General features: G+C 32.0%; 1 protein-coding gene across 1 annotated transcript in view; it reads left to right on the top strand.

Moving 5' to 3' along the window:
- LOC143237651 (neural-cadherin-like) overlaps nt 1–12,922 on the top strand; it is a 436,819-nt gene that overhangs the window by 191,940 nt on the left and 231,957 nt on the right. Inside the window, exons 3-6 of the mRNA XM_076477141.1 lie at nt 4,194–4,385; nt 5,739–5,985; nt 10,530–10,746; nt 12,112–12,223. Of these exons, the coding sequence (XP_076333256.1) occupies nt 4,194–4,385; nt 5,739–5,985; nt 10,530–10,746; nt 12,112–12,223 (768 nt within the window). The remainder of the gene's footprint in view (nt 1–4,193; nt 4,386–5,738; nt 5,986–10,529; nt 10,747–12,111; nt 12,224–12,922) is intronic.

Raw genomic sequence — 12,922 nt, 5'->3', positions numbered from 1 at the left:
TCCATAACACCTGTCTCATTATACACACAATATGTAGATGTTTAATACAACATACATCTCTTAGTTTGACAGCAGTAAGTATATTTTTCTTCTATCTCAATGATAATGATATTATTTGTTACAAAATATGGGAACATTTTGGCAAAGACTGTATGTATAAAGTATACTATCATAATATAACTCCTAGTTACAGATTAAACACATTTCAGATTTTTTTAAAAAGTAGGACGAATCCTTCGCGAAATTATCATTTGTCGATAAAGTAAATATAGTGATTTTACTAAACACAGGCAGATAAGTGAATTAAAAATATATTTGTTTGTTTGTTTTTAATATCGCGCTAAGCTACACGAGGGCTATCTGCACTGGCTGTCTCACTTTAGCATTGTAAGACTAGAGGTAGGACAGATTGTCATCACTATCCACCGCCAATAATGGAGTTGACCGTCACATTATAATGCCCTATTGGCCGAAAAGGCGAACATGTTTAGTATGGCGGTGATTCGAGCCCGCGGCTGAAAGGGCAAGCATTTTTGGTGTGACAGCGATTCGAATTTGCGACCCTCGGAATACGAGTCGAGTACCTTAACCATCTGGCCATGCCTCAGGCCGCTTTAAAATGAATAGTTGAAACTCTTTAACAGTTTAGGGATTAAAACTAAACTAAACCCAAAAACTGTTACCCGTTCCATGAATGTCTGTATGTTTTAATGAGTATTTTCAGAAAACGTAACTCCCAGTATTCCAGACAAAAGTAAAAGTTTTACTGTGTGAAATCCAAGACATTACATATATTTTGTTTTGTTTTGTTTTGTTTTTGAAGATACTTTTTCATTTCACAATTTATCGATGATATAAATATGTGACTAAGTTCGTGTTCCCTAACGTTTGCGAATTTTTTACAGTTGATGTAGTTCGATCATTAATTAGTGGTTTCTAAAAATCAAAGGTAATGTCTGTCGTCACTTAACCAGAATCAACTCGTGTGTAGAAACCAGTTTTACAGAATCGATTCCATTCCTTTCTTCATTCGAACTGGGCACAAGAAAAATATAAAGTATATAACTTTATTCGGTAACCATGATCATACGGCTGAACTACGACAAGATTTTATATACAATAATTTATTATTATTTATTTAGTTTTTCACACGATTAAACCATTTTTGGAAACGTATTCTGCACAATCACCGATAATTTTCCTGATTGGCAAATGACAACTTAGACCTTCTGTTTTTGTTTTTTTTGCCACACTTATCTAACGAGCCTGGCATGGCCAGGTGGTTAAGGCACTCGACTCATAATCTGAGTGTCGCGGGTTCGAATCCCGGTCACGCTAAACATGCTTACCCTTTTTACAACCGTGGGGGTGTTATAAAGTGATGTGTGATGGTCAATCCCAATATTCGTTGGTAAAAGAGTAGCCCAAAAGTTGGCCGTGGATGGTCATGAGGAGCTACTTTCCCTCTAGTCTCACACTGCTAAACTAGGAACGGCTAGTGCAGACAACCCTTGTGTAGCTTTGCGCGAAACTCAAACCTCATCTCGCTATTATTATCCTTAGCGGTAAACTAAACATCTCGTTTTAAACCTGTCTGGAACTGATCTGAAATTTGTAATCTGTTTTGTTTCGTTTTTAATCAAAAAAACAACGCTTAGATTGAAAATTTTCAAAAATGCCCACTTCTCACTCATCCTCGCGTCCCAAATACAACAATGATCCAGTACTTTTTGTTTTAAAGAAGTTAAGCATCGGTTGTAACCTGTTATCGTAAACCTATATTTATGGATTCGCTCCTACTTTTCGAGATGAAATAAAACCTGTAAACATTATAGTGATATTGCATGACACAAACCTCATTTTTATAAGCTTAGAAATGTTTTGGTTAAATATTTTCTAATTAACGAAAAGTTACGATCGAATATTTATGTTTGAGACTTTTAAACCCTTGAAAATAAGTTGTATTTGTTTAAAATAAGCTCTTTGTTATTAGCTAACCCTAAGGATTTTATACTCCATTTTTCTCTGTATACTTGATAGTTTCGTGCCATGGTTACGCGCCAGTTTGTCTTGAAATAACCCTTTCACTAATAGGTCGAGTTCTGCAGATTTTATGCGTCTGTTTTTTCACTTTACAGTAAACGAATTAAGAAAAAAATATTGGTACATTTACTTATGTTATAAACAACTGGAAATATATATTCGCACAAATAACTTTTATGAACGTAATTTCTAAACTAACTGTAAATTTGCAATTAAGCACAAAACTAGATAATGGGCTATAAGTGCTCTGTTTACCGCGAGTGTCGAAACTCAGTTTCTGGCGTTGTAAGTCGGCAGATATTCTTCTGTGTCACTGGTGGACACTTGAAAGCTACAGAATTACAGTTGATTAACTACAAAACTAATATTTTAGTCAAAATTGTAAAAAGGGAAATAATTTGAGATTTTCTATTAATTATTAAAATACATTTCGTGTGGGATTAAAAAAAATGTTAATAGTAATATACAATTATTTGTTTTATTCTTAAGTCAAAATACTACTCTGATATCTTTTCGATAAACCACAATACCAAGTTTGCAGATTATATATATATTTTCTGCTCTGTCAAAGTGTATCTCGGCACAAATTTCGAAAACTTTCTTAAAGGCTGACATCTATAAAAGTTACGTATGTGAAATTCACTGTCGACTATCTCGACAAAAAAAAAATCTCCAAGGAAAACTAGAATAAAATTAATGCCTTTGTTTCCACATAACAGAAGGACGAGAGCTAAGACTTAGAATTTTTCCAGAAGAAAGGTATTTAGATTACCATTTTGTAATATTTTGCTTCAAGATGGAGATGGGGGGAAGGTGTGTTGTGTTTTGTTTATGCTTTTATGTACAGTGAAACAACTAAAATGATGTGATTTGATAAAAAATAGTTTTATGAGCAACTTCTACGTATTGTTTATACCAAACCGATGTCGATAATAAAAAAAAAACAACTACCGTATAACATTCCTTTGTTGATAAGAAGAAAAAATAGAAAGTGAGAAAGAGATTTATGGATTTTGTGCCAATCTAAGTATTTGTAAATTGGCGAATGGTCCCACAACACAAAATCAGATTGATGTGCACTTTACAAACAATTCTTCTTGTTTTGTTCTGATGATAAACTTTATTCTTCGATATTTGATAAAAAGCACCTGGGCCCGGCAGTGATGAATGACATGTTTTATGGGTCTACAGAGGGAGAAAAGCTTAAAAAAATTTAACCTGAACGAAGTTGGACAGCTTGAATTGTAAAAAGATAAAGAAAAAGCAGTATCTGCTATAGGGCTCACGTCAAAGAGAAACTTCATGTGATATAGTTTATCTTTGGGCAAAGTGAAGTTCAATATCGTTTTGTATGTTTATATTTTGAATGACGTACGTTTTATAGTGAAACGTTAATAAATGGAAGTGTGTTGGTGATTTTAAAATTTTGAAATTTATAATCTCGTAATATATTAACGTGTTAAATGATTTATTTTTATATTTTGTAGTTCTACTAGCACAGGATATTGAGAGAAGTGTCAGGAGGCTAATTAATGCCAAGTTTTGTAAATGTGTATAATTAGAAATAGTTGTTTATGTAGATAATGCATTATATGTGATGCTTAAAATATTTGAATTGTATTGCAAACATTATGTTTCGTTGAAAAACTATTAAGTTTTAAAAATATATTATTTAAAAAAATTAGCATGTAATTACTTTGCTCAGCACTAAATATTCGGAGAGTGAATTTTCTTTAAAGAATAAATATACCTTTATAGTGTTAATAAGATAAAAGAAAAGTACTGATTTGGTTGCTAACGTGCTATTAAAGGTACTTGTGAAACAAGTGAAATTGATCTAACATAAAATTATTAAAGTCACTTAATACATAAAATTGAAACGTTATTTGTTACCATCTGTTTATAAATCAGTTTTTTTTGCAAGTTGTATGTGTATTATTATAGAATTTCAATAGTAAATGATGAACAGTTTAAGATTTAAGATCCACAGGAAAGTGATGATTGTATTAGAAATAATAAAACTGTTAAACTGAAACTAATATTTCATTTATGATTGTAAATTTTCCATGCTAGACTTTTGTGGTTTGATGTCAAATAGACAGACATGCCATTTGTATAATTTGTGACTGAGAGTTTATTAAACCTTGCAGAACCTGAAAGACAGAGAATTATTATTCACATCCGTGATGTTAACGATGAACCACCTTACTTCATCAATCGTCCATTACCAATGCAGTCTGTGGTCCAACTCAATGCTGCACCTGGTACACCTGTTTTTAAGCTTCAGGCTCGAGATCCTGATACTGATCACAATATCCATTATGTTTTAGTTCGAGATAGAAGTAAGATAGTCTTTTGTTATACAGTCTATTGAAAGTATTAATTTTACAATTGAAATGTTTGGTATTTTATTCACATACAAAAAGGTATCTTAATAATGTTATAATTGCAATAGATTTTCAGTGAAACATTTTGAAACTGTCTGAAATCTAAAGAAATTACTCCAACAAGATAATCATGTTGAGTTAATAATTTTATATGTGTTCTATTGGCTTCACACCATAAGACCTCACAGAATGTAAATGATGTTCGAATGGGAATGGGAAATAAACACATTGTAAACACATTAAAATATATCAAAACTTATATAAGGACATATTTTTACCAGAGTGAAAAGGAAAGAAAATGTAAAATTTATAAACTTACCTAAACATCATGTTAATTTAGGGGAGATTAGTTGATTAAATTAACTGACTTTCTGTTGACTTGAAGGTAGAAATGCATTTTTAATCCACATTTTGACCCTTCAGGTGAAAGGTTTTCTAATCATTCATAAGATTGACAGTCATCAAAACTGGAAAGCAATTTTATTTACAGTGTGATTACTGTACATATTTTTTTTAGTTTACTGTAAAAATAGCTGTTTTTTCCCCCATGGTCCTCTAAATTTTAAGCAAAAGACTTGGAAAGAGAGCATGGTGAATCTAACTATTAATTTTCAATTTTATTTTTTCATCAACTGGTTTTATAGTACGATAAAAACACTGGAGATTAGAAAACCTATAATAAGTAGTTGTTAGATCATTTTATGATACCTGATCATTATTAAAGATTGTAAAAACATCACAGATTAAAAGTAGATTTTTGGATGCATACTTTGCATAGTTTTATTTTTGGGAAATATGAGATTCACCCATTAAGGTCACATACACCTTGGGTTCCCAATGTAACCAAAATTAACATTTCAATTATTATATTGAAAATTATAGCTGATCATTATCATTACATAACAAGTCAATATATTTGGTTAAAACTGAACTTTTGGTTGAGAAAACAAACAAAATGCAAGTTAAGTAAATGTTTCTGAAAACGTTTTTAAAGTTTATTCATGCTTTATAGAAAAACGTTAATATATGTAATATTAAGATTATTTTTATAGTCTTGTTTTCAGAAGATTTTATGAGAACAGTTCTTGCTTTAATAAACTAACTGAATGTTTGATTAGTACTAATAATCTCTAGGTTACTTAAAAATTAAATAAAATTACATAAACTGTAACAAAAAATTATCGAATTTATTAAATCTCTTTTGGAGAAAAATCACCATCCTTTTATTTAAATAACTGGGTTTGCTTTTGTTAAAATGCAAGTGTACGTGATTATAACTAAGGACTGTGAATATTCAATATTTCTTAGCTGGTGGCAGATTTGAAGTGGACGAGCGATCCGGTGAGGTTAGAACTCGAGGAAAAGAGCCATTCATGTTGGACAAAGAGTATGTCTTGTATGTGAAAGCAGAAGATCGCAATGGAAAAGTAAACAAGCATGAATATCAGTCCACCTCGGAGATGAGACTATCTATCATGGGAGGGAAACGTGCCCCTCAATTCTATATGGAAAGATATGAAACTAACATTCCAGAGAACCAGAGAAAAGATTCAGAGTGAGTAAAAAAATAAATAAAATCATTGTTGCAGCCACTAATAGATGTCAGTGATTAGTTGTTGTATAAAGTAATTAATATTGTATTTTTTTTACAATTTGTGTTCATATTTAACACTATTTATGAAAATGTAGACATTGGAAACTTCCCAAGAATTTTCTTTTAAAAGTCCCAACTGGAACAGCTGTACCTCTATGGAATAACAAAGCTAAAATCAGGGTTTCAGTTCCCTTAGTGGACACAACAGATAGCCTGATGTGGCTTTGCTACAATAAAAACACAAACACACACACACACACTTTTAAAAACATGAATTTTAATTGGAAGTTTTTAATAAGAAAACACACATATTAGGCTAAAATGTTGAAAATATTACTATAACTATACAACTAGAGTTGATGATTTCCAAGAAGTAAAAAAGAAGGGAGAATTTTGACTCGTGTAATATAACTTTTTGGGGACATCTTGACTGTTTCACACTTCAAACTAAATTAATTTTAAAATGAACTTAGTAACTCTTATCATTCATTTATTTATTAATTTTTTTGTAAAACTCGTTTTAATGCCACTTATGGCATTAATCGAGTGTGACTGAATTTGTAACAACCCTCTGCTTTTTTCCATCTAGCCACTCTTTTCTCCAATTTGCTAATTTATCCTCTGCAGAGACAATTTTTTCTTTTTTTTAACCAGCTTTTTTATGTGGTACCTCAACAAATGCTTTCTGAAAATCCAGCTACACCAAACCTACACCCTTACTCTCTTCTACATAAGTAGTAACCTTTTTAAAGCATGTTAAAAGATTTGTAATGCAAGATTTTTACTTTAGTGAAACCATGTTGACTAACCAATAAACATCTAAGTTTCAAAGTTGAAACCAAAGTGTCATTATTCCTTATCTCCATATGTAGCAACACATCAAACATAATATAGCAATGACCACTTGTACCCATGTAGCAACACATCAAACATAATATAGCAATGACCACTTGTACCCATGTAGCAACACATCAACATAATAGAGCAATGATCACTTGCACCCATGTAGCAACACATCAAACATAATATAGCAATGATCACTTGCACCCATGTAGTGACACATCAAGCATAATATAGCAATGATCACTTGCACCCATGTAGCAACACATCAAACATAATATAGCAATGATCACTTGCACCCATGTAGCAACACATCAAACATAATAGAGCAATGATCACTTGCACCCATGTAGCAACACATCAAACATAATAGAGCAATGATCACTTGCACCCATGCAGCAACATATCAAACATAATATAGCAATGATCACTTGCACCCATGTAGCAACACATCAAACATAATATAGCAATGACCACTTGTACCCATGTAGCAACACATCAAACATAATATAGCAATGATCACTTGCACCCATGTAGCAACACATCAAACATAATATAGCAATGATCACTTGCACCCATGTAGCAACACATCAAACATAAATAGCAATGATCACTTGCACCCATGTAGCAACATATCAAACATAATATAGCAATGATCACTTGCACCCATGTAGCAACACATCAAACATAATATAGCAATGATCACTTGCACCCATGTAGCAACACATCAAACATAATAGAGCAATGATCACTTGCACCCATGTAGCAACACATCAAACATAATATAGCAATGATCACTTGCACCCATGTAGCAACACATCAAACATAATATAGCAATGATCACTTGCACCCATGTAGCAACACATCAAACATAATATAGCAATGATCACTTGCACCCATGTAGCAACACATCAAACATAATATAGCAATGATCACTTGCACCCATGTAGCAACATATCAAACATAATATAGCAATGATCACTTGCACCCATGTAGCAACACATCAAACATAATAGAGCAATGATCACTTGCACCCATGTAGCAACACATCAAACATAATAGAGCAATGATCACTTGCACCCATGTAGCAACATATCAAACATAATAGAGCAATGATCACTTGCACCCATGGAGCAACACATCAAACATAATATAGCAATGATCACTTGCACCCATGTAGCAACACATCAAACATAATATAGCAATGATCACTTGCACCCATGTAGCAACACATCAAACATAATAGAGCAATGATCACTTGCACCCATGTAGCAACATATCAAACATAATAGAGCAATGATCACTTGCACCCATGTAGCAACACATCAAACATAATATAGCAATGATCACTTGCACCCATGTAGCAACACATCAAACATAATATAGCAATGATCACTTGCACCCATGTAGCAACACATCAAACATAATATAGCAATGATCACTTGCACCCATGTAGCAACACATCAAACATAATATATCAATGATCACTTGCACTTATGTAGCAACACATCAAACATAATAGAGCAATGATTTCTTGCACCCATGTAGCAACACATCAAACATAATATAGCAATGATCACTTGCACCCATGTAGCAACACATCAAACATAATATAGCAATGAGCACTTGCACCCATGTAGCAACACATCAAACATAATATAGCAATGATCACTTGCACCCATGTAGCAACACATCAAACATAATATAGCAATGATCACTTGCACCCATGTAGCAACACATCAAACATAATAGAGCAATGATCACTTGCACCCATGTAGCAACACATCAAACATAATATAGCAATGATCACTTGCACCCATGTAGCAACACATCAAACATAATATAGCAATGATCACTTGCACCCATGTAGCAACATATCAAACATAATAGAGCAATGATCACTTGCACCCATGTAGCAACACATCAAACATAATATAGCAATGATCACTTGCACCCATGTAGCAACACATCAAACATAATATAGCAATGATCACTTGCACCCATGTAGCAACACATCAAACATAATAGAGCAATGATCACTTGCACCCATGTAGCAACATATCAAACATAATAGAGCAATGATCACTTGCACCCATGGAGCAACACATCAAACATAATATAGCAATGATCACTTTCACTTATGTAGCAACACATCAAACATAATAGAGCAATGATCTCTTGCACCCATGTAGCAACACATCAAACATAATATAGCAATGATCACTTGCACCCATGTAGCAACACATCAAACATAATATAGCAATGATCACTTGCACCCATGTAGCAACACATCAAACATAATATAGCAATGATCACTTGCACCCATGTAGCAACACATCAAACATAATAGAGCAATGATCACTTGCACCCATGTAGCAACACATCAAACATAATATAGCAATGATCACTTGTACCCAGATGTCTCACATTTTCACTCTCTGAATCATTTCTGTATTTGAAGTTAACAATAAATCTAAAATAGCATTGTTTCTAGTATGTTCCTTGACTGATTGGTGGAAAAAGTCATCTTGAACAGTTTCCCAAAACCTTTTTAACTCATGGTTTGACTCTACCATTTCATAATCTGTATGTCTGAAATTAAAATTGTCCATAATTATGATCTTACAAACAGCTGAAATCTTAATAACATTGTAGATTTTCTCACTAATTTCATCAGTATTTTTTTGTGATCCATAACAAATTCCCAATAAAAACCTTTTCCTTTTATAAACCCAAATGTATTTACCCTTTTTGTTGTTATTTGTGATATCCTCAAGTTAGCACGAATTAACTCGCATTTTGCGTATAAAGTCATCCCCGCTCTTTGATACTCTATCCCTATTACTATTATCTAATAACCCTGTATTTCAAAGAAATTTATGTTGTCAAAATCATCTATGTTTAAGCATGTTTCAGATATTTCCATCACATCAGAATCCACCATTCATATTAATGCTCTAAAGTATTATATTTCTTGTACTTCTAACATTAGAACAGTAACAATTGAGCCTGTCCTTATAACTGTTTCTTTACTCATTTCCTATGCTAATCTTTTCTCTGCCTCTTATTTTTTTTTAATTTAGATTTCCTTATCCTCACTATTGTCTTGTCCTTGTTTAAAACTTCCCTTACAGCTGAGTTAATAGCCTTAGCTAACAAGCCAGCTATGTAAATGTGAATCATCCATTCTTAAACACTTCTTTCTTTCACTAAACTGGTCCAATAAATCCAACCAGCCTACCTGCTCATCCTTAAATACTTATCTAAAACAAGCATTTAGTCCTAGCGACCTACTTATAACTTCATCCTCACAATTAATTCTGGATGGTAATTTAAGTTATGGCTTTTTCTTTGAATGTCTGTATCATCAACTTGTACTTACTAATTAGCTCCTCTGATCTACCTTACTCTATATCATTAGACCCTACATGCACCACCAATATAATTGGGATTGTGGTAACTTATGTGTGTGTAGAACAACAACTAAAAGAAAGTTCATTTCAAAGGAAGGTAGGTTAAAAACTCTTAAGATTGGTTTCAGAACTTTGTGATTACAGCTAATTAAATATTAAGTTCAAGTTTAACTTTTTACTGTTAATGTATGGTGCAACATTTGTAATTCTATTGAAAAATATTAGCTGGAAATCAGACAATTTTTCTTGCAGTGTTATTGAGGTGAAAGCTAAGTCATTTGCAGACCGACAGATTCGATATACTTTACGTGCTAAAGGATCTGGAGCAGGAACTTTTAACATTGAACCTAGTATTGGTATTGTCAAATTGGCTAAAGATTTAGATTATGAAGATCTCCGTCAGCCAAAAAAATACTCCCTGGTTGTTACGGCAACAGAAGACTCTGGAGGATTTTCAACATCTGTTGATGTAAGTAAAAACCACTACGTGTAAGTACTCATCTCTAATATAGTTATCAAAAGAAGTTTTCTCAGAAACCTTATTTGTTTTGAATGAAAAATAGCTGGGTAAAAAAAAAATGTACATTCTTGTAGTGATCATTCTATTAATTCACCAGTCATATAACTATTTTCAATTTTTAACTTCATTTCAAACCAACTTTCTACTTAATGCTTTTGCTTCCTTTCTATGTTAATCATAGCAACATATATTAAGGAATTTTTTTTTTCAAGATTCCTAAGCTTGGAAAAGCATGAAAAAAAACACATTAAATTTATCATTTATAAGGTAGACCAGTTTTAAGTTTTTTTAAAAAATTAATATCAACTTTCCTTTTTATTTATTTAGGTTTTATAGTAAGTGTGAATGTTTTGTTCAAAAGATTAATAAATTTATAAATGCTTCTGTTCTGGAGTGTCCAATAAAACAGGGATCCAGTAGAAAAGCAACATGATTCAGAAAATATTGAAAAAGGGATCTCAAATAATTTCTTTTATGTCCATAAAATACATTTAAGCATTAATTGTTTTACTAGAAAGTATTTAAAAAGGATTCACTAATGTCTTTTCTCATGGACTTAACAAAGATTGGTATGAACCCTTTTTTAATATTTTGCTGACAACTTATTAATGTGCAATAGAGAAATCACATATAATGTTCATCATTTAGGTGTGCTGTTGCTTCATCTTTTAAACCATTGTGTGTAAAAAGTACTTATATATGTTAAATATACTGAGCAGATAAGATAATAGAGATTGTGGTGTTGAGTTAAAAGTGGACTAAGATATGAAAAAAAGTTAAGTATTGAAGCACAATAACATTACTATTACCAACTGGTCAGACCTTTTACTGATTTTACGGTCAAGACAATAAAGTATAACATTTCTGGAATGTTCAAGTCATTTTGTGTCGTAAACTATCCCCTATAAGAGAAATTGAAAATCAGATCATTAAATTAAATTTTGTTTCAGGTTGCAATTGCTTATGCAGTCAGTAAATTCCATTAAAGGTGACCATGGAATAGTTTAGTTATAAATTTAACATGAAAATAAAGTATATATATATCTCTCTATTATGCTGTTATTGTGAAGTAGATTGGAAAATGGGTCTGAAAAGAATATGGTTCTATAAACAGGAAAGTACAAAATATGAGCATGCATGCATAATTCAATGCATAAAATTGTTCTGGATTTAAAATTGAGTTTTAGTTTTAACAGAGATGTAATTCACAGTCATGAATTTAATAGAAGAGTTTCTTACTGTTCTTGTATTGGAATAAAGATAGTGAATGGTTTGGTGAGACTTAAATGAGATTTATTTTTCTTATAATTTTAGTTAACAATTACAGTTAATGATGTAAATGACAACTCCCCACGCTTTGAGCTGCCTGATTATCAGGCTCATAATATAGATGAAGACATTCCACCTGGAACTTCAATTCTACAAGGTATGAATAACTAGTTGTGAACATACAAATATATATATATATATGGAAATTGGACATAATTTTTATGTTAGAGAGTTATACCTTCTATTGTTTACCTTTCCGTTCATCCTTTCATCAGCTACTTATCTTTCAGTTAGACACAGTCTTTTATGATGTGGTCACTAAATTTAGTTTGTTTAGTGTATGGTTTATTTATAGTGTAATACTGTTTTTGTGAGACTCTGCTTAATACTTGGGTGGAATGTGTATTTACTATATTGAAGAAATGTAATTGTATAATTCTTCCTTTGGTTTTATGTTATGATACACAACCTGTAGAGAAGTCATTAATAAAGTGGAGATGCTGTTGAAATATTTAAAGTCAATTTTCATCAGATATTGGAACTTGATTTTCTATGTATGGAATTAAAAGTAATACTGCTTTAATAGTGATGTAGCCACACCAAATATGTGTAAACATTGTGCAATAACACACACACACACACCTATATCTATAGGTAGATTTATGCAAGTTTGTCAAAAAACTTTGGTCTCATTTTCTTTTGTGATTAAAAACTTTTGAAGTGAGCTGTCAACAGTCTGTTTACAGAATGAGAGTTGGGTTTATGAACAGTCAAAAATTGGTTAAATATGGTCATATTTATTTGTCAATGCTATTATCTGAACTGAAGATACTGAGGCTTAATTACATTAAAATAA

Source organism: Tachypleus tridentatus, chromosome 13 (genome assembly GCF_004210375.1).
Source record: "Tachypleus tridentatus isolate NWPU-2018 chromosome 13, ASM421037v1, whole genome shotgun sequence".
NCBI classification, from domain to species: domain Eukaryota; kingdom Metazoa; phylum Arthropoda; class Merostomata; order Xiphosura; family Limulidae; genus Tachypleus; species Tachypleus tridentatus.
Note: the sequence above shows the minus strand (reverse complement) of the source record. Positions and strands in the feature narration are given on the sequence as shown.